Source organism: Acomys minous (assembly GCF_964271855.1).
Source record: "Acomys minous genome assembly, chromosome: 7".
NCBI classification, from domain to species: Eukaryota; Metazoa; Chordata; class Mammalia; order Rodentia; family Muridae; genus Acomys; species Acomys minous.
Genome location: NC_140488.1, coordinates 966,016 through 985,865, shown reverse-complemented (window position 1 = coordinate 985,865; position 19,850 = coordinate 966,016). Strand labels below are relative to the sequence as shown.

At 48.1% G+C, this 19,850-nt stretch overlaps 2 protein-coding genes and 1 long non-coding RNA gene across 8 annotated transcripts in view; 1 reads left to right on the top strand and 2 right to left on the bottom strand.

Annotated features, from left to right (window-relative positions):
- Nucleotides 1–690: 690 nt before the first annotated feature.
- G6PD (glucose-6-phosphate dehydrogenase) lies at nucleotides 691–17,933 on the bottom strand. Of its 4 annotated transcripts, none has more exons than XM_084790945.1 (14): nucleotides 17,778–17,933; nucleotides 17,024–17,151; nucleotides 8,847–8,969; nucleotides 6,673–6,710; nucleotides 6,470–6,578; nucleotides 5,450–5,667; nucleotides 3,638–3,799; nucleotides 3,287–3,412; nucleotides 2,891–2,984; nucleotides 2,564–2,750; nucleotides 1,975–2,210; nucleotides 1,801–1,877; nucleotides 1,609–1,701; nucleotides 691–1,509 (listed from the first exon to the last, which is right to left on the bottom strand). In XM_084790945.1, exons 2-14 carry the CDS (start codon nucleotides 17,141–17,143, stop codon nucleotides 1,419–1,421), a joined length of 1,674 nt encoding a protein of 557 aa, XP_084647071.1. In that variant the 5' UTR covers nucleotides 17,144–17,151; nucleotides 17,778–17,933; the 3' UTR covers nucleotides 691–1,418. The 4 variants fall into 4 exon arrangements, with proteins under 4 accessions (XP_084647071.1, XP_084647072.1, XP_084647073.1 ...); XM_084790946.1 differs by having other exon boundaries at nucleotides 3,638–3,796; XM_084790947.1 differs by lacking the exon at nucleotides 8,847–8,969.
- On the bottom strand, nucleotides 10,401–13,789 carry LOC311602628. Its single transcript, XR_014780804.1, has 2 exons — nucleotides 13,654–13,789; nucleotides 10,401–13,362 (listed from the first exon to the last, which is right to left on the bottom strand). It is a non-coding gene; the product is annotated as an uncharacterized lncRNA (long non-coding RNA).
- IKBKG (inhibitor of nuclear factor kappa B kinase regulatory subunit gamma) overlaps nucleotides 13,354–19,850 on the top strand; it is a 23,062-nt gene continuing 16,565 nt past the window's right edge. Inside the window, exons 1-2 of one of the 3 annotated variants that reach the window (XM_084790953.1) lie at nucleotides 13,354–13,700; nucleotides 16,726–16,818. The gene's annotated coding sequence lies outside the window, so the exon portion shown is untranslated. Of the gene's footprint in view, nucleotides 13,701–16,725; nucleotides 16,819–18,670; nucleotides 18,826–18,935; nucleotides 19,171–19,850 lie in introns of those variants that run through there. The other 2 variants (XM_084790952.1, XM_084790954.1) reach the window with 2 other exon arrangements.

Sequence of the window (19,850 nt, the reverse complement as noted above, 5' to 3'; positions counted from 1 at the left end):
GGGCTTATAATTGAAGGATTTGATTTTTCTTGGTTGGATTATTTGAGGTGGAAAACCCACTCAAACTCCAGCTCAGTTGAGGTCAGGGTTGAAGAACATGCCAGGCTTCTTGGTCATCATTTTGGTGTACACAGCCCCATTGGGCCGCACACGGATCGCCAGCTCATTGCGCTTGCACTGCTGGTAGAAGATGTCACCTGCCACATCACGGAACTGCAGTCTCACCTCAGCCTTGTGCTCATTTAGGACTTTGCCACAGGGTAGGATGAAGGGTACTCCTAGGTCAGACCCACCCTGGATTTGGGCCACACCTTCTGGTGACAGCCCATATAAAAGGAAACTTGCTTTTTGCCTGCTTGCCCTCACTCTTGGTGGCAAGTTCATCTCTCTTATTCAGGAGCCATTTCTTTGCTGTTAGAACCCACTTCTTCGGGAATCCAACCTAGACTGAAGCCTAGCAGCTCTCACTTCCCTGAGACATCCAAGCTCATGCATGCTTGGCCCTTTCATTGGGAAATGGCCACTGTTCGACTACTCGGACTGGAGCTTGTAAGCAACTCCAATGTATATGTTTTATCAGTTCTGTTCCTTTATAGAGCCCTGACTAATACGCATGGGGAGTGGGAAAGTAATAGGTCTCTCCTTCATGGTCCTGGATGGCAGGGAGGAAATGACAAGAAGACAGGTAAAAACTGTTTGAGGATTTAATAGCAGGGTTACGGTAAGGAAATCCTAGCTGCTGCTCTTGCTTGCCTTTCGTGAGTAGGCTGCCTATGGGCAGGATGAGGCTGACTATGGAGTAGAGAGTTGGTTAGGGGATATTTAGGGACCCAGGATGTTGCTAGGCAGCATGGGGTCTCTTCCAGCCGGTGAGGAGGAATGTCGAGTAGCACTGGGGCTTGTGTGGTCATGGGCAGGTCCTCTCACATGGGTGTCCTTGACCACTTCTTTCAAGTTTTGAGGAGCTTGCCCATAGCCACTAGGGAGTGTGGTTTGGTTATTATCTTCCTGAGACCTAAGTAAGGCTCTTCCCCATTGTTTCTAACTCCTGTCTTAAGAAGTCCAGGGACAGACTTTCTACAGACAGGTTTTCTTCTTTCTGCAGGGGCTGGAGGGGAGGAGGCGAGTCAGGTCTTGTGGAAAGATGGGTGGCTCAGATAGGGCCAGTGATGGCCCAGAAAGCATTACAGTGAGTTTTGAGGAATGTAGCTGGGCTGGGTGGTGGTGGCAGTGGCATCAGCAGCATAGGACAGAGAATGGTGGCCTAAGTCCTAGGGACTAGAATGTGTGGCTAAGCCTATGGTCCCAAAGTCCTTCCAATATGGGGTCAATAGTCCTACTATTGGGTTAGATGGTGAGGACAGACGCAGAAAGGGTGGCCGAAAGGGGCAGAGTGCAGAGGATATAGTTCCCAGGGCTCAGAGCTTGTGAGGGTTCACCCACTTGTAGGTGCCCTCATACTGGAAGCCCACTCTCTTCATCAGCTCATCTGCCTCTGTGGGGCCACGGCTGGGAGGCAAAGGGGAGACATGAGTGACCTTTGTCCCTGGTAACCCCGCTGCCATGCGTCATTTGGCTTGGTTCCCTGAGCACCCATCCTTCCCTTACCTGCCATAGACATAGGGGATGGGCTGGGGCTTCTCACGGTCGATCTTGTGTAGCAGTGGCGTGAAGATACGCCAGGCCTCCCTGAGCTCATCACTGAAGGGATACAGTGTAGGATGGAGTGGAGGCACATAGGGACAGAAGGAGAAGACCACTCCTTTTGTCTGACTGTATTAGGCTGGGGGGGTCCCTCACCTGCGGACAAAGTGCATTTGGCTCCCACAGAAGACATCCAGGATGAGGCGTTCATAGGCATCAGGGAGCTTCACATTCTGCAGGGTTAGGGAAGATGGAATGTTGCTTATACTGCTGTACTCAGCTACCCAGGGCCTCCCTTAGGGCCTCCCAGATGGTCCTCCCTGTGGGAACCTTGTATCTGTTGCCATAGGTCAGGTCCAGCTCAGACTCCTCAGGGTTGAAGAACATGCCAGGCTTCTTGGTCATCATTTTGGTGTACACAGCCTCATTGGGCTGCACACGGATCACCAGCTCATTACGCTTGCACTGCTGGTGGAAGATGTCACCTGCCACATCGCGGAACTGCAGTCTCACCTCAGCCTTGCGCTCATTCAGGGCTTTGCCACAGCGGAGGATGAAGGGTACCCCTAGGGGACAGGGCTAGCCTCAGAGACTGGCTTTTGCTCAATCTTGTGCTGTGTGTATGTGTGTGAGAGAGAAGGGGATAGGGAGGGAAGGAGTGGGGAAGGAGGGGAGAGAGAGAGAGAGAGAGAGAGAGAGAGAGAGAGAGAGAGAGAGAGAGAGAGAGAGAGAGAGAGAGAGAATCTCCTGTGCTTATATATATGTATGAACATGTGGTGTGACTGGGGTGGTTTCCCACTTGTGCTAACCCTCCTCTCCAGTATCCCTTACCACTGAGCACCATGTATCTAAACACACCAAGTGTCTCTTTGAGGGCACATCTAGGTATGCCTTGCTGGGTCCTATAGGTGCCACCTACCATCCCATCGCTCATTCTCCACATAGAGAACAGCTGCTGCAAAGGTGGCAGTGGTGGATCCACGGGGCACTGTGGGGTCATCTAAGTACCCGTTGGTAGCTTCTCCTTTTCCATTGGGGTTCCCCACATACTGGCCAAGGACCACATTGCAGGTTTCCACCTCTGAGATACATTTCAATACTTTGACCTGGGAGAAAACCAATGCAAAGCAGTCCCCTTGGTAACAGGGAAGGTATAGGGGAATGGACATGTGTCCAGTGCCTTGTCATAGAGTGGCTTGCTATGGGGCATGGCTGCTGGGGACATGGTGGACAAGCCTCCACGTACCTTCTCATCACGGACATCATCTGAATCTGTGGAAGCGGGCTTTTCCATGGCCACCAGACACAACATCTGCAGGAGGTGGTTCTGCATGACATCCCTAGTAGCAGAAGAGGCAGATGCTCTAGTCAAGTGCCACTTCCAGTGTGGGAACAAGGGGATGACCAAGTTCTAGGGGCTGTAGGCTTACCAAACAAGGCTTTCTAGTGACAAGTTGGGAAACCTTGCCTCCTTTTCCCTAGTGTCTTCCAGGTTTCCTAGGGCAAGGAAGTAGATCTGACCCTGAAAACCCTTTAGGGTTTGGCTGCATGGTACCCTTCATGGCAACCTCCAACAGCTCACTTGGATATAGCCCTCAGGGTGTGAAGATGAGCTGAGTTGGGGTAGGATATGGGTTCTTACCTGATGATCCCAAATTCATCAAAGTAGCCCCCACGACCCTCAGTACCAAATGGCTCTTTAAATGTGAGGATTACACAGGCAATGTTGTCTCGGTTCCAGATGGGGCCAAAGATCCTGTTGGCAAATCTGTGGGAGGCACAGGGGAGTGGCTAGCATGGGAGACATCATGGAAGGGCCCTTGAATGGATCTATCCTTGGGATTCCACAGTACAGTGGTGTATCTGAGCCAAGCTGGAGCTTACCACTCTAGCTGGCATCTAGGAAGAATTTGTCTTTGGGGCAGCAGGGCAGGTAGGGTTCCTCACATTGCCACCCTTGCCCTGGGCCCCTCCCACCCTGTCCCCTGTGCACCTCAGCACCATGAGGTTCTGGACCATCTCCTTGCCCAGGTAGTGATCAATGCGGTAGATCTGGTCCTCACGGAACAGAGAGGAGATGTGGTTCGACAGCTGGTTGGAGCTCTGCAGGTCTCTCCCGAAGGGCTTCTCCACTATGATGCGGTTCCAGCCTCTGCTGGGAGCCCCAATCACATTATTTCCAAAACCTTTCCCGAGGAATAGGCCTATGGACATGTCACCCAACCTCACCCTAGGAAGCAGGGCTTTTTTTCTTTTTTTGGTTTGGTTTTTCAAGACAGGGTTTCTCTGTGTAGCCCTGGCTGTCCTGGACTCGCTTTGTAGACCAGGCTGGCCTTGAACTCACAGTGACCCCCCTGCCTCTGCCTCCCGAGTGCGCCACCATGCCTGGCTGGAAGCAGGGCTTTCATCCACTGCATTCTTGGGTGACCCAGGGAAGTTCTGCAGGCTACTATTGATCCTTACACTGCACAGACATCTCAGAAGCCTTCCTGCCAACATGCTGAGGACTGGAACTGTTTCTTGGATTTGCCCGCTTTGGTGCTAAGGTAGCACCACTGGCACATTTTTGGGTGGCCTTGTTCCTGTCTTTTCCCACTGAACCTCAGTGGGTCACAAGTGGCTCAGCAACCAACAGATGGGACATCAAAGACACAGTTTCCTCATTAGTTTTACTTTAATTTGAGAGACGGTCTCATGTATCCAAGGATGACTTTAAATTCCTGATTCTCATGCCTCCACCTCCCAAGAGCTGGGATCACAGGCACTGTGCCATCATGTCTAGCTTTGCTCCTTGGTTTTATATTCTTGAGATGAACTCTTACTATGGTGCTCAGGTTGGTCTGGAACTCCTGCCTCATCCCTTGAATAGCATGGACTACAGTCATGGCCCAATGCAACTGACTTCTCTTGGTTTTATGCATTGTTAAGCTAGCTTGTTTTTCTTTTTGTTTTGGGTTCTTAGTATGAAGACTAGGCTGAGTTTGGTGTGGCACATGCCTTTAATCCCAGCACTCAGGAGGCAGAGGCAGGTGGATCTCTGTGAGTTCAAGGCCAGCCTGGTCTACAAAGTGAGTCCAAGACAGCCAAGGCTACACAGAGAAACCCTGTCTTGAAAAACAAAAAAACAAAAAACAAACAAAGTATATAGCCCAGGCTGGCTTTGACTATATAGTAATCCTCCTGTCTTCTGAGTACTGGAATTACAAGTGTGTGCCACTGTACTCAGCTTAATTTTGTTGTTGTTTGAGACAGTCTCACTCTGTATTCCAGGTTAGTCTTGAACTCCAAAGCAATCCTCTTGCCTCAGTCTCCACAGTGCTGGGATTGTCTGTGTGAGTCACCTTGCACAGATTTCTACTGATTTAAAAATAGTAGGTTCCTTTCTTTGCCATGAATAACAGAGCACTTGTTTTCTAAATTCAAAATCATGAATAAAAGATGGACTCGTTAGCAGTGGTCTCTTATGAAATAACACTGCCACCTTGTGGATGTGTGGGGAGTCATCAAGGAGAGAAAAAAAAATGAGCAGCTGTTCTGTGGAGCAACACTGTCATCTTGTGGTACTGGGGGAAACTGTTGCACGGGGGCACTATTTTATGATGGGAGCCTTGGAAGCTAGAAGCTGCCCAGTAAATGTGGTAATAGTAAAGGCTGTTAGAAAACTCCAGTATTTATAGCCTGTTCCCTTTTTTTCTTTGGACTGCTAATCCATGTGGACATCAAACTGGGAGGATTCATCTTTTCAGCTTGCCTACTTGGCAAAAACAAGAGCAAAGAGGCAGGAATGGAGAAAGACAGGCCTTACGTCTGACTCATGCAGGTCTCTTGAATGTTCTTGGTGACAGCTTCGTACACTGTTGGGGGTAAGGCTAGGTAGAATAGGCGGTTGGCCTGCATCCCCTGGTGCAGGGCATTCATGTGGCTGTTGAGGTTCTTGTAGGAGGCTGGATCATCATACTGGCCAGCCACATAGGAGTTACGGGCAAAGAACTCTTCCAGCTTGGGTCTTTCTTCTGGGGTGGCCTGGAAGAGTTAGACAGACAAATGTCAACTTCTACTTTTCTCAGAGTCTATGCCTGTTCCGCCCTAAAGGAGCAGGAATGATCTCTCTCTCTCGATCTCTTTCTCTCTCTCTCTTTCTCTCCCTCCATCCCTCCTTGAGTCAACTGTCTCTCCTCCACAAGTACAGGGGTTTACTTCATTCTGCTAGCTTTGTGCATCCATGGGGAAGAGCCTGATGTGCACAGCAGGACTACTGTATGCATGTGGGGCAATCACTGGTACAGTTTGAATATGTTCAGGGTCCTCATGCCTAGAGTAGAAACTGGATTTCAGGAAACTCTGACCTGAGAGAAAAGAATGATGGAAAAGCTGTCTCTCCAAAATTATCATAGCAAACTCGGGGTGCTGAGAAAACGCCAATATAACACATTTGCTGGGGAGTCCTTTCAGCTGCTGGCATGTCCCAGTGTGGCACCAGAACACAGCAGGATGGAGCCAGAGAAGCTGGGTCAGAGCAGACCTGGGAACCAGATCTGAGGCTGAAGGGACTATCTTCCTCTGTTTTTGTTCAGAGGTCAGGGAAAAGGTTGTACAGGTAAGTGGACACAGCTTTTGGTGCTTGGCAAGGAAGGGGAAAGATGTGGGGTATCAGAGCTTGAGTGCTCTGGGTGACGCTGCCTCCTGGCAAGTCAAGGAAGAAGGGGAGGGCAATGTTGCTTCTGATGGGAATGGGGACAGGGCTCCTCATGGGCTGCCTAGACCTAGTCTTGTTGTGGAGCAGAGGAAAGGGCAGAACAAGGCTCTGGGACCCAATGTCACTCACTTTAAAGAAGGGCTCACTCTGCTTGCGGATGTCGTCCACTGTGAGTCGGGAGCGGGCATAGCCCACAACGAAGGTGTCTTCGGGTAGAAGGCCATCCCGGAACAGCCACCTGAGGGTACAACGTAGCTATTTTCAGACTGGGTAGGGAAGGTCAAGGCCTGTCCCTGGCAGAGGTTTTTGAGGTAGTGTAGAGATATACCTACCAGATGGTAGGATAGATCTTCTTCTTGGCCAGGTCACCCTGCAGCAGAGGAAACATGGTGAGAAAGAGTTGACATGGCTGTGATCATCCTACCACTGCTCATCTGGATCCTCATTTAGGGGTACCACTCGGCTACAAATATATCTACTAGGCCCTGATCTGGCATCAGAGGAGCCCTGAGATGCAAGCCTACCTCAGCCTTGTACTAATACAGGTGAGTAGATGACTCTGCTGGCTTCAGGATGAAACCCAAGACATTGAATTCATTGGAACTTAAGGATGATAAAGGCAGCACTTCAAACAAAACCTGTGAGATATGGCCTCAAATGTCACATTCACATAAAAGGAGCAGGAAGGTAATAAAGTTAGAGAAATGATAGCAGGCCAGGTTAGATGATGCAGAGTGAGGTCCTGTTTCATTTACAAACGCCAGCTTCAGTGATATACAACCTCCCAACATACAAGGAGACACTGTTTCAAAAACCCCTTCTCCAAGTCAGAACTTTTTTAAAAAGATGTATTTATTTATTATGTATACAGTGCTCTGCCTGCATGTACACCTGCAGGCCAGAAGAAGGCATCAGATCTCATTATAGATGGTTGTGAGCCACCATGTGGTTGCTGGGAATTGAACTCATGACCTCTGGAAGAGCAGACAGTGCTCTTAACCTCTGAGCTATCTCTCCAGCCCCAAGTTTATTATTTATTTATTATTATGTATACAGTGCTCTGCCTGCATGTATGTCTGCAGGCCAGAAGAGGGCATCAGATCACATTATAGATGGTTATGAGCCACCATGTGATTGCTGAGAATTGAACTCAGGACCTCTGGAAGAGCAGCCAGTGCTGTTAACCACTCAGCCATCTCTCTAGCCCCAAAATCAGAATTTTAAAATAAAAATCTATAATGTAGCAATGAAAAAAAAAATACAATGGAAAAATTGGTCTGGGGGTGATGCTCAGTGATTTTGGAGAAGGCAGGGGTTCTCATTTCTACTCCATGAATTATAAAAACAAACAAACAAACAAACAAACAAATAAATAAGCAACCAGATATGGTGGCGCACGCCTTTAATCCCAGTACTTGGGAGGCAGAGGCAGGCAGATCTCTGTGAGTTCAAGGCCAGCCTGGTCTACAAAACAAGTCCAGGACAGCCAGGGCTACACAGAGAGACCCTGTCTAGAAAAACCAAAACCAAACAAACAATAGAATACTAACAAGAGAGAGATGGACGGTGGGGAGGAGAACTGTGAATTGCTGTCTTCTGGATACGACATGGCTGTGGCACACATGAAGTCACAGCAGCTGTGGTTACCTGAAGAAGGTCAAGCCAGCCAACATGTCAGCAGAGTGTGTATAGTGTGTGTGTGTGTGTGTGTGTGTGTGTGTGTGTGTGTGTGTGTGTGTGTGTGTGTTGCTGGTGAATGAACTCAGCGTGTACCATGGTAGGTCTCTCTTCCTCAGTTAAATCTCTCTGGAAGCATCTTGGTGTCTAGGAGTAAATTCTAAATGCTTGCTTTTGTCTCCTTAGTCAGTCTTAAACTAGAAGCCCTTGCTAGTATCATCAGACAAAAAAATGAAAATGGTATAAGGTTTGGGAAATAATGCAAAAACCTGTCATTATTAGATGATAGCTTGTTTACTAAAACCACCTCAAATCAATCTAAAGAATGAGACTTTGGCCAAGTTGCTAGATTAAAAAAACAATAGGAGTAGATAGAGATTTCTTAGGATATAAAGTAATAATTACAAGAACTCCAGAAGTGGAGGAAGGACTATAAGGACTTTAGGGCTATCCTTGACTACATGGTGAGTTCAAGGCCTGCTCAGAGAAGCGGGGGATAGGAGAGCAAAGAGAGAGGTGAAAACATGAAAGGCATGCATAAGATTCTAAGTTCAATCTCCAGTATTATGAAACAGAAGAAAAGAAAAGAAGCAAATAGGTAGGCAAGCCAGTCATTACAGCCTTAGTGGTAGGGTGTGTGCTTTGTGTGTGCAGAACCCAGAGCACGATCTCTAGCACCAAAAAGCCTCGGAGAGAGCGCTCGCTGAACTTACCTGTATTCACAATATCTAAGTAGTTCCTATGACGAACTGAAAAACAATCAAACTAAAATGGGTAAAACGTTTGGCCAGACATTTTCCCAGAAAGGAGATGAATGGCCATTAAATACCTGGAAAGTATCAGAAAATACAGATTGAACAGGACACCACTTCAGACTCATTGGAATGGTTGTAATCCAAATGATGATAGTTGGACATGTTGGCACATACTTATAATTCAAGTACCTGAAAAGCTGAGGCAAATGGAACTCCTTGGGTAAGAGGCTTGCCTGGGCAACATAGTTCCAGGCTAACCTGGGCTACACAAGACCCTGTGTCTAATAGAACTCCCCACAAAACACCAAAGCAAAAGACAGACCTAATGTTGGTGAGGAACTCATAGACTTTGGGTAGAAACGTGTAATGGTTCAATCTAAAACAGCATGGCAGCCTCTTACCAAGGGAAGCCCCTACACATACCTTATCCATCACCCCTCTCCTAGGTATTACCCCAGAGAAATAACGATCTGGGCATGAATGCTCATGGCAGCTTTAATTAAAATAAGCAGCACACAAATGAAGAAACTCGGCATCTGTATTCAGCTGCGCAGGATGAGCTGCCATTTCCAAACAGTGATGGCAACTCTCAAATACATTATGCTAAACCATAGATCTGAGACACAGAGACTAAATACTCATGGGTTTACTTCAAGGTCCCACAATGTGCAACAGGAGTCTATTATGACAGAACTCAGATGAGGAGTTGCCTAGGGAAGTAGAAGACTCGCTAGCAGGGGTACCCAAGAATTGTGTGTGAGTGTGGGGTAGGGTGGGGCTGGAGAGATGGTTCAGTTGTTAAGAGCACTGTCTGGTCGGGCGGTGGTGGCGCACGCCTTTAATCCCAGCACTCGGGAGGCAGAGGCAGACAGATCTCTGTGAGTTCAAGGCCAGCCTGGTCTACGAAGTGAGTTCAGGACAGCCAAGGCTACACAGAGAAACCCTGCCTTGAAAAAACCAAAACCAAAACCAAAATCAAAACAAAGAACACTGGCTGCTCTTCCAGAAGTCCTGAGTTCAATTCCCAGCAACCACATGGTGGCTCACAACCATCAAAAATGAGATCTGGTGCCCTCTTCTGACCTGCGGGTGTACATGCAGGTGGATCGCTGCATATTATTTATACATAATAATAAACAAATCTTAAAACAAAACAAAAACAAAAATTGTGTGGGGAGACAGAAGTGTCCTAGATTAGGCCATCAACAACACAGCTACCATTTATGTATTACAATATGTACCAAGAAAACAGTGTGAAAATAATTGAGCAAAGGGTTGAGAAGAAGTTTGATACTATCCTTGGGGAAATAATGACTATAAAGTGGGGGGACTTCTTGGGTGCATATTTTTTGCTGTAGTTTTCAGACAGGGTCTCAACATGTAATCCTATATAGTTTGAAGCTTGCTATGTAACCCAGACTGGCCTTAAACTCAAGGCAATCCTTTTGTCTCAGCCTCTGAAGTGCTATGATTACAAATGTGTACTAGTACACCTGGCTCTATTCATTTAGAATTGTTTTTTGAGATTGGGTTTCATGTATCCTAGGGGAACATTAAACTCATTATGTAGCCGAGGCTACCCCTGAACTCCTAATCCTCCTGCAGATTACAGGAGCATTCTCCATATGTTTTTAAAAAAGATTTATTTATTTATTGTATATACAGTGTTCTGCCTGCATATACACCCGCAAGCCAGAAGAGGGCACCAGATCTAACTATAGATGGTTGTGAGCCACCATGTGGTGGCTGAGAATTGAACTCAGGACCTTTGGAAGAGCACCCAGTGCTCTTAACCTCTGAGCCATCTCTCTGGCCCCCCTCCATATGTTTTAATCCAGGGTCTTGTTATGTTGCTGAGGTAGTCTTGAATGTCTTTCCTGAAGTGACTTCCCTGCTTCAGCCTCTTAAGTCTTAGGACTTCAGATGATAATACTATTTCTTCTTTTTATTTAAATAATCATTTTATTTTTAATTATCTGTATGTTGGAGGAATATGTATACATTAGTACAGGCACCTATAGAAGGCAGTAGAGGGCACTGGATCCCCGGGATTGGGAGTTACATGGAATTGTTAGCTCCCTGATGTGGGAGCTAGGACCCAAACTTGTACTTGAGCAAAGCTAGCAAGTCCTCTTAACCAATGAGCCAGCTTTCCAGCCTGGTTTTTTTTTTTTTTTTGAGACAGGGTTTCTCTGTGTAGGCCTGGCTGTCCTGGACTCACTCTGTAGACCAGGCTGGCCTTGAACTCACAGTGATCCACCTGCCTCTGCCTCTTGAGTGCTAGGATTAAAGGCGTATGCCACCACGCCCGGCTTCCAGCCTGTTTCTTAATGTGAGAGAAATTTACAAGGGTGTGCCACGTTTGTGAAAAGTTGTCTAGCTGCACCTTTAAGGTCTGTGTTCTTTTTGATAAAATATTCCAATAACAATTATAAACATGTGAGGCTAAAGATATAGCTCAGTAGGTTAAGTATGAGGTAGTGGGGTTTCTTCCTAGTTCTGCAAAACTAACAAATTAATAAACCCCACTGTAAATATTACCTTTTACTTACAAATATCAACCAGTTGGCAAAACAGGCAATTTAAACCAATACCATTTACAAAAGTAAATATTATAAAGAACCTAGAAATAAGTTCAGTAGAATATGTGTAAGTTTACAGAGAAAATGATCTAACTCCATTAAAGATGACCTATATAAGATTGCGTGCTCTGAGGGTGTAAGGGCACCAGGAAGAATCATGCTGCCTCTCTCTAAGCTAATGTGCACACCCAGTTCAGTCTCCCAGTAATCAGCAGCAGCCCAACATGCTTTCATTTTGTACCCTGCCAAACCAGGTGCGGGAACAGGTGGGGGCAGAAATGGCTCCCAAGCTCTTGAAGGATAGAGTGGGGCATCTGCCCTTTCATCTCAAACCCTCTAATTAGGAACATGGGATGGGTGTGAACCCATGCTACAGAGGGACTTTAATACGTATGCAGAAAATAATCTGTTGAAACCTAATAAAAATTTTATTTTATGTGCATTGGTGTTTGTCTGTGTGATGGTATCAGATCTTGGAGTTACAGACACCAAGAGCTGCCATATGGGTGCTGGGAATTGAAACTGGGTCTCCTGGAAGAGCAGCCAGTGCTCTTAGCCTCTGAGCCACCTCTCCAGTCCTTGTTGAAACTTTTACTACAGGTATTATATCTAATTAAAAAAATCAAAACACCACTCCATCTAACAAGGTATTTTGGTATGAATTTCTCAGGTGTTGGGATGAGTTTTTCCATGGATTTGGTCTGGGTGCCATGAACCTTGTCAAGTTCAAACAAACTACCCACAATCCAGCCAGAACAGTCCTCTTGACCCGGGCCCACGTGACCTGGGAAGATGCTGGGCTCCATGGACCAGGGATCCCCAGAAAGTGAAGTGAATTGCTGTCCCCTTTAGCACAACATTCAATAGGCGACTTCTGCCATCACAAGTGTACTAGCATACAACACAGCCTAAGTCGAGTAGCTCTTTAAAATGAAAAGGTGGGGTTGTGGACATGGCTTTGTGGTTAAGAGCTTGTTCAGAGGACCCTGGCTTGCTTTCCAGCATCCATATGGTGGCTTACAGCCACCTGCAACTCTTGTTTCAGGGGATCAGGGTCTTCTGACCTTTGAGTGCACCAAGCATGCAAGTGGTGCAGACATACACACAAGCAAAATACCCATACACATCAAATCAAAACACTGAAGAAGTTAATACCACCTTAGATACAAACTTCAACAATGAATAAACCCGACGTACTACTATATACCTGTAATCCCAGGACTTCAGAGGCTGAGACATGAGAATAACAAGTTCAAGGCCAGCCTGAAAAACTCAGTGAGACCCTGTTTCAAAAAATTAAAAAAGAATCGGGGCCCAGGCTCAGCATGCAAGAAACCTTGAGGTATATCCCCACTTTGCTAAGTGACAGCTCCATGGAAGCAAGTGTGTGTGGGTCATTTCTAGGTTTCACTGTGTTCCCAAACTTTCATGGGGGCTGTCACCAAACCCCGGCACCCTGCATTGGCCTAAGGGAGCAATTCCCTCCACTCAGGGCCCATGCCTGTCAACTGCTCAGGATTAAAGTCCTGAGACCTGGCAAGTGGGTTCTTCTGAGAACTGCCACCTTCCATATGAACTTCTGGGAGCCTGAGCCCAATGGCCACCTTGTAGCCTCATGCCATGATGACTATTTTTAGGAAAATGTTTAATATTTGCTACTAGCTGGGCTCCTATTGCTCAGGAGCCTTCTGTTTGTCGCTCCCTCATGTGATACCTAGCACAGCCATCTGACTTGCTTAATTACTGTCTCCTAAGTTACTCTGCTGGGCAAAGCTTTTATTCCTGTAGTGTAAGATGGCTTTCCCTCCAGGTTCCACAAATCTCAGCTTAGACAAGTCCCATTCTGGACCAGGATCTGCCCCCAGGATGGCTCTTAGTTCCTCAGAGCACCCCCAATGCCTGCCTCTGGCTCCTTCCATCAGTGGGATGTAGGTCACTGGTCATGTTCAGAGGGCTTTGTCCTGGCCTCACACATTCCAGAAAGGGCTGGCTTGCTGGGAACTAGACACTGAAAGAAACAATGAGAACCCTGTTTTGTTTTGTTTTGTTTTTTGCTCCCCCACCCCACCCCGAGACACAGAACTCTGGTTTGTAGACCTCTGTAAGCAAGCAGAAACAGTGTTTGCTTATGATCAAATTCCAACAGACTGGGAGGAATCAGAACAGACTCCAGCCAATGTGTTGGTGGCAGGGGACTGGTCTGCTGAGTCACAGGTGCCCCACACCCAGAGCTGTTTGTTCTTGTTCCCTGGGGGATTAACCAGACGTAGAACCTGCTCTCCTTGTTTTTGCTCAGTACCTGCAACGGATAGTCTGCCTGGCTTCAAGTCACCCAAGGGAGGCGAGGTAGGACTAAGGACAGCCCGGGTGGGAGGCAGCCATTCTTCTCAGAGATGGGGGTGACACTGCCTTTCCTGTTGGCTTCATGACTCTCATGAACTCCTCTGAAGTAAGGAACATGAAAAGAACTTAAAATCTAAATTTACCATGTGTGGGAGTGGAGACAATTAGAGAGGTAGCTGGAAGCCTCTCATCTTTGCCCCAAGGACCATGATAAGGATCTCCCCTGTGATCTAGCTAACTACACGTGGTGATTTAGGAGAATTAAAGGATGATTACGATCTCCAGCCATAAACATTTGGCCAGATAAGGGCAAAGCCCTGAGTACCAACTGGCCCATGGTTAGCTCAAGTTTGACCTCTTGTTTTATTATAAACCCAAATCACCCCCAGGTTTTTGTTTTGGGGTGGGAAATTCAAGTGGGGGTTTTGCAGGAATGAGGCACTCAGTTCTTAAGAATTGTTGGGGATGAGGGACCCACCTAGCTTCCAAAGGAGCTCTGGGCTGTGGCTGACGATCAGCTGCCTTCCAGCCACTGGACTGAGACATGGGGGAAATGTGAGGTAGGTTTGGGTTAAAAAAATCTAACAAAAGGCCTCCTTCCTACACCCTGGGGCCCCATGAGTCACCGGCTTTTGGTAGAATGCCAAGGTCATCATGACACAGCAAGATTCTTACCAGCCCAAGGGAGAAGTCAGCTCTGACATGATCCAAGGAGGACGGTCTGGGGCTGCTAGGTCACTTCTCACAGAGGCCTTTCAGCAGGGTGAACCCCGAGTACCCACTGAGTCTACGGGGGTCACATAATCCAGGTGGAAAAACTGATGTCTGGAGAGATGAGGCTTGTAGTGAGCCCATGTGCCCGAGTGGAGTCCCAGGCCTATTCCTTTTATTCTGCATAAGAGAAAGAGTCACTCTCTAGCCTCACCAAGGCCCTGTTGGCTAGAGGACATGACCTTTTAGGCCCAAAGTTCCTTCCCTGCACAGGACCATAAGGACAGGATTTTCTGGAGTGGGACAGTAAGGATTTCTGTTCCCTTTCTTGTTGAGGTGGGAATCTTGAGCAGTGACTACAGTGAGGCACACTAAAAGTGCCTCCAGAGAGAAAGCTGGGTACACGAGAAAGGACTGGGGGAGTGGGGGGGGGGACGGAGAAGGTACAGAGGATAGCTACTTGGGATTAACTTGCCCTTGTGTGCTCCACTTTCCTAGGCTTGGGGCCTGCCAGCCACTAGCTTCCCTTCAGTTTCCAAGTCACACTGAGCGTGTTCCCAACTTAGAAGGCAGTTGCTCTCTAGGTCCTCTTGGGACCTCTGGGTTGCAGGGGCCTTGGTACACAAGAGCCCATTTGTGACTTTTGTCACATGAAGCTCCTCACAAGGAGGCTAGGAACTGAAGCTGGTGTGGATCGGAAGGGACACTTGATTGCTCCCCTGAATGGACGGAGAGCTGCAGGGCTTGGAGCTTAGCTAGCACCTTGCTTGACTCCTGCCTTCAGTGAAGTGCAGCAGGAGGCACTCAGGGGCTGTCGGCCTCAGGCCCTCTGAGAGGAACAGAGAGAAACAATTATGCCCTTCAGCGAACTTCTCTTCCTTCTTCATCCCTTTCCGCTGGAGCTAGCACTTCCCATTTCTACTCTGGAAGGCTGGGTTCTCACTCCCAGAGCTGAGGAGAGCAAAGGGGAACCATACTGATTGCAGTAAAATGAAGTTGCTCAACCTCAGGCTAGAACTCATATAAGCAGCTTAGGATAAAGCCAGAGGCTGCCTGGCCCGGGTTTGTTTGTTAGGTGCAAACCACTAAGGTTCAGAGAAAGATAGACATCTGTTGCAGGTCACACAATAAGCAACCAATGAGATGTCTAAGAGTTCAAGTCTGTAGTTATGAACCGTCTTTGCTGTCTGGGTTATTATTGCTGCATGCTTATGAAAGCATGGGTGGGGCAGGGGAATAATCCTCAGCTATTTTCTCTTCTAGTTCACTCTTTAAATTGAAGGGCCTAATAGAGTCAGTCCTGCATGCTACGGTGTATGGCTGATACACGCACAACTCCTTTAATGGGACTCAGGTGGGGCCAGGGCTGAGGGTAGGGCTGCTGTTCTGTGTGTTCCTACTGGGTACCCCTCTTGGCTCTTAGACTTCCAGGGAGTCAGGAGACAGTGCCTTGGGGTGTCTGTCTCTCCCTTCTCCTCTGCTTGTCTCTGCATTCCTTTTCTAAGTTCTCCCACTCCTAATTTTGCTGAGAAACATAAGGCTGACATAGAACAGGTTTGGCGAAAGGGTGGCATATTCTGATTTCCATTTTTGTGGTAGTGCTGGGATTGAACTTAGGGCCTCATGCATATGAGGTTAGTGTTGTACCACTGAGCTACAGCCCTAGCCCTTGGTGGGTGGCAATGCTCCGTACGAACAAAGAAGCACAGAGTTCCTCCAGCACTGAGGGGCCCAGTGTGGAAGGTAGTGAGCCAGTGACTAGACTACCCTCTCAAGAACACACTATCTCTGATGAAGTTCTTGCCCAATATTACACAATAAGTTAATGGTGAAGATGGTCACACGAGGGTGAGCTGATTCCAGGGTTAAAAGCAGGCCATCAAATTTACATTTGCCATCAAACACTGATCACTGGACATGTCCTACTGCCACACAGCACATAAGAGAGGGTGGTCTGGTCTAGGCCCATGACCTAACCCATGGTCTAAAGCCCTACTGCCCCAGTCTCACTGTGCACCATCAATAAACGGCCGCTTTGACTCTGCTGTTCTTCAGGTTTTCCTAATGGAGCACAATGACAGTCGTTCCAGCTGGACACCTGGAGCAGGTGGAACGGACAGACACCTGCAGTAGATTTTGGAAGATGTGGCAGAGAGGTGTTTGCTCCTAGGGAACGCCAGACAGTACAAAGAAAACAGGCAGAGGCGGGACCTCAGAGCCTTTCAATGAAATTGACTGTAATATTTGTCAAATTACAGATTTGTTAAAAATATACTTTTCCCTGATTGTACCTCAGTTGGTTTTTTTTTTCATCCAGGAGGGAGTCCAACTGGATCGTGCTTTAGAACCTGGACACTCCAAGTCTGGTCGTCATTCGTGGCTGAGCACAGATTTCTGAACTGTCTTGCAGGTGGGCAATGTGACACAGGCACATGAATATCAGGTACTGTTGCAATGAGCAGGACACACAGGGAGGAACGTATGCCATAGAGTTCAGCCTAGTAGAACCTATGGGCCCCTCAGCAGGCTGTTGGGAAATTGAGGTGCAGAGAGAGAAGTACCTTGCATAATGCTCTAGTTGATCTTTCAGACTCAGGGCCTGAGGGGAGACTCACCGAGGCACCCATGATGATAAATATGTGTGTATCAGCTTGGTGGAAGGCATCGCCCTGGTACAACTCTTCCCTCAGGATCCCACACACCTGGGTCCGGCTCAGGGCCACCTGCTCTGCCATGATGTTTTCTGGTGGAAGAAAGGCTCATTGATGAGGCAGGAGAACAAAAGAGCATTGACAACTTAACCTTATCCAAGGGCTCTCACCAGGCTGGTGACTGATTATTAAAACCACTGTCTCACACTCACTCACACTCACACACACACACACACACACACACACACACACACACTTGCAGAGTCAGAAACTGCTGCTGCCTCTGGGCTCTAGCTATACTATGCCTCCTTCCTGTGTTGCCTTCTCTGGGGGCTGTACATTACGAAATTACTACAAGCATTAATGGAATTCACCTAGGGTACTCACTCTGGGCAGCTAGATAGGTCTGGGACCATCACACTCTGTTCTCTGCCAGAAACTCCACAATGATCTGACCATGTTTGATTGTGCAGATGATGGAGTTTAGCTCCAGCTGTCTTCTAGCCCAGCCAAGTGACCCCATAAAGTCCCTTCTCTTTTAAAGGTCTAGTCCTCATGGGCCCAATGCGGGAAAGTGTGGGGTACAAAGGGATGGGTTAAGACCTCGTAGATTTTTTCCCCATATCCAAGCATGGTAAATAGCGCACATCAAAGGACACGCGGCGCACGAGCGTGCAGCAAGTATCTCCGCCAGTATGCCATCAGACCACCCCTTTACCTGCGTTTAGTTGCCACAGCCAAAACCGCTCACAGCTCTGAAGTGCACAGCCCGTTTCCGGGGGCTGCTCTTAGCTGGCACGTTTAATGCAGGAGGGCGGGTCCTTCAACTGAGCTAACCCGCCTCGGGAGAGGCAGGAGGGGGAGGAGTTTCGGACTACTCCATCAGAGCGGGAGGGGGAGAGAGAGAGAGAGAGAGCGCGCAGAGGTAGGCGCGCGCGCATCTCGGGCCAGCCCCGCCCTGTTTTCTGTCCCTGATACCCTTGCTCCATGATCGCGATGCCTTGCAGGCATAGGTGCTGCTCCGCAAAGTTCTCCTGTGTCCCATCGCCATCCCAATCATAATGTATGGTCTAGTTTTCCGCTAGACCCTCGAGGTCTTTCGGCATGATCCCATTTCCGTTAGCAGCGTAGCCACGCCTTCCCTAGCTGCTGGTTTGGCTTCTGGGCCCGGCTTTCGCAGCTTCCTCTAGGCTTTTTCCATTGTCGGGGTCTGGCCGCAGAGAGCCCAGTGTCAGGACCAGACTGAAACTAGGGTGTTTCAATGCGGATGCGACGCCTTGGAAATGGGGTGGGAGCGAGTGTAGGTGTGGTGACGCAATACTTTAATCACACAGCAGAGGCAGGTAGATTCGAGGCCAGCCTCGTCTACTTAGGACAGCTAGGGGACCCTATCTCAATAAATAAATAAATAAATAAATAAATAAATAAATAAATAAATGTGTGTGGGTGTGTGTTTGAGATCTTTATCAGTGAGGAGCGTTCCACTGTTCCGCTGGCCAATGCAGGCTGGCGGTCTAAGGCTTTTCTTTGGAGCAGGGTGCGGCACGAATGGAGTTTCGCATCTTTAGTTAATCTCCAAGTCTTCGAGTCTGTGTTTTACTTCCGGATCCCACACTTACGACACCGGAAGCCGGAAGCGGGGTTTTCCACAGCAGAGAAAGGAAAGGTGACCGACTGACTAGGACTTTGTAGGAGCTCCGATTCTGTCGGAGCGGTCGGATCCCGCTGCTCCCGCCCTCTTCACTTCAGGCCGACTCTGCTGACAGGTGTGGTCCTCTTCTCCAAAGACAGGGCTCCGCTGGTGGCCGATTCCGCAGCTTCCGAACTCCCCCGCCCCCCACCTTAGGCTCAGTTTGTTCTGCCATATGCTTCTAGAGCATTGGTTCAGGCGCGCTTATTCACTTCCCAGGCGGGCCACTCGGACTGGTTCTGTTCTTCCCTGCACTGCAGCTGTCGCCTAAGGGCTTGGCCCCCAGTGCTAGAACTCTTCGAGTTTGGAAACATTTTCTGTTCATCAAATTGTTTTCTGAAACACATTTTGCGGTGTAGGCCAGGCAGACCTCGAACTCAAGTTTCTCCTGCCTCAGCCTTTCGAGTGCTGGAGCTGACAGGTGTGTGCCACCAGACCAAGCTGTTTATCAAACTTGGGTGCATTTGAGGCCTTTAAAAAGTTTTCAAGTGTACATAGGCAGCTAAATATCTTACCTGATGCACCTCAGTTCACTTTGCAAATGATTAGTAGTAATCTGTTTTTCCTCATACCTGACCTGAGAGTGAGTGTGTTGTCCTGGCATTTCCTAGGAAAAAGGAAGGACTGGTAGCAGGAGTAGAGAGAGCCAGGGAGAAATGGTTGGTGGAGAGGAAGGAAGGAAGGAAGGCAGGGAGGGAGGGAGGGAGGGGAATTCGGTGGTATAGGACCTTGTTTTTTCTCTGTCTGGGAACTCAGGTTTCAGGGTAGAGGAGAGAGGTAATCTTTGAGGTAACTGGCCCCAGTGGGGTCATTGCCAGTAAAGAGCAAGGGAAGAAGCAAAGCACGGTGATCTGTTGTTGTTTGGTTGGTTGGTTTTGTTGTTGTTTTGTTTTTTGAGACAGGGTTTCTCTGTGTAGCCTTGACTGTCCTGGACTCACTTTGTAGACCAGGCTGGCCTTGAACTCACAGCGATCTGCCTGCTTCTGCCTCCTGGGTACTGGCATTAAAGGCCTGTGCCACTACTGCCCAGCTGCATGGTGATCTGTAAAGAGATTATTGTAGTAATCCAGGTGAATACTGTCAGCCTTTTATTTTTGAAAA

Excerpts from the sequence above, each read along its gene's own strand:
- G6PD (XM_084790945.1), bottom strand. The coding sequence starts at position 17,143 with ATGGCAGAGCAGGTGGCCCTGAGCCGGACCCAGGTGTGTGGGATCCTG. Across the intron at positions 8,970-17,023 it reads TTATCATCATGGGTGCCTCG|CTTTTCAGGTACTTGAATTA; the intron begins GTGAGTCTCCCC and ends CATTTGCCTCAG. Across the intron at positions 2,211-2,563 it reads GGAGAATGAGCGATGGGATG|GGGTACCCTTCATCCTCCGC; the intron begins GTAGGTGGCACC and ends CCTGTCCCCTAG.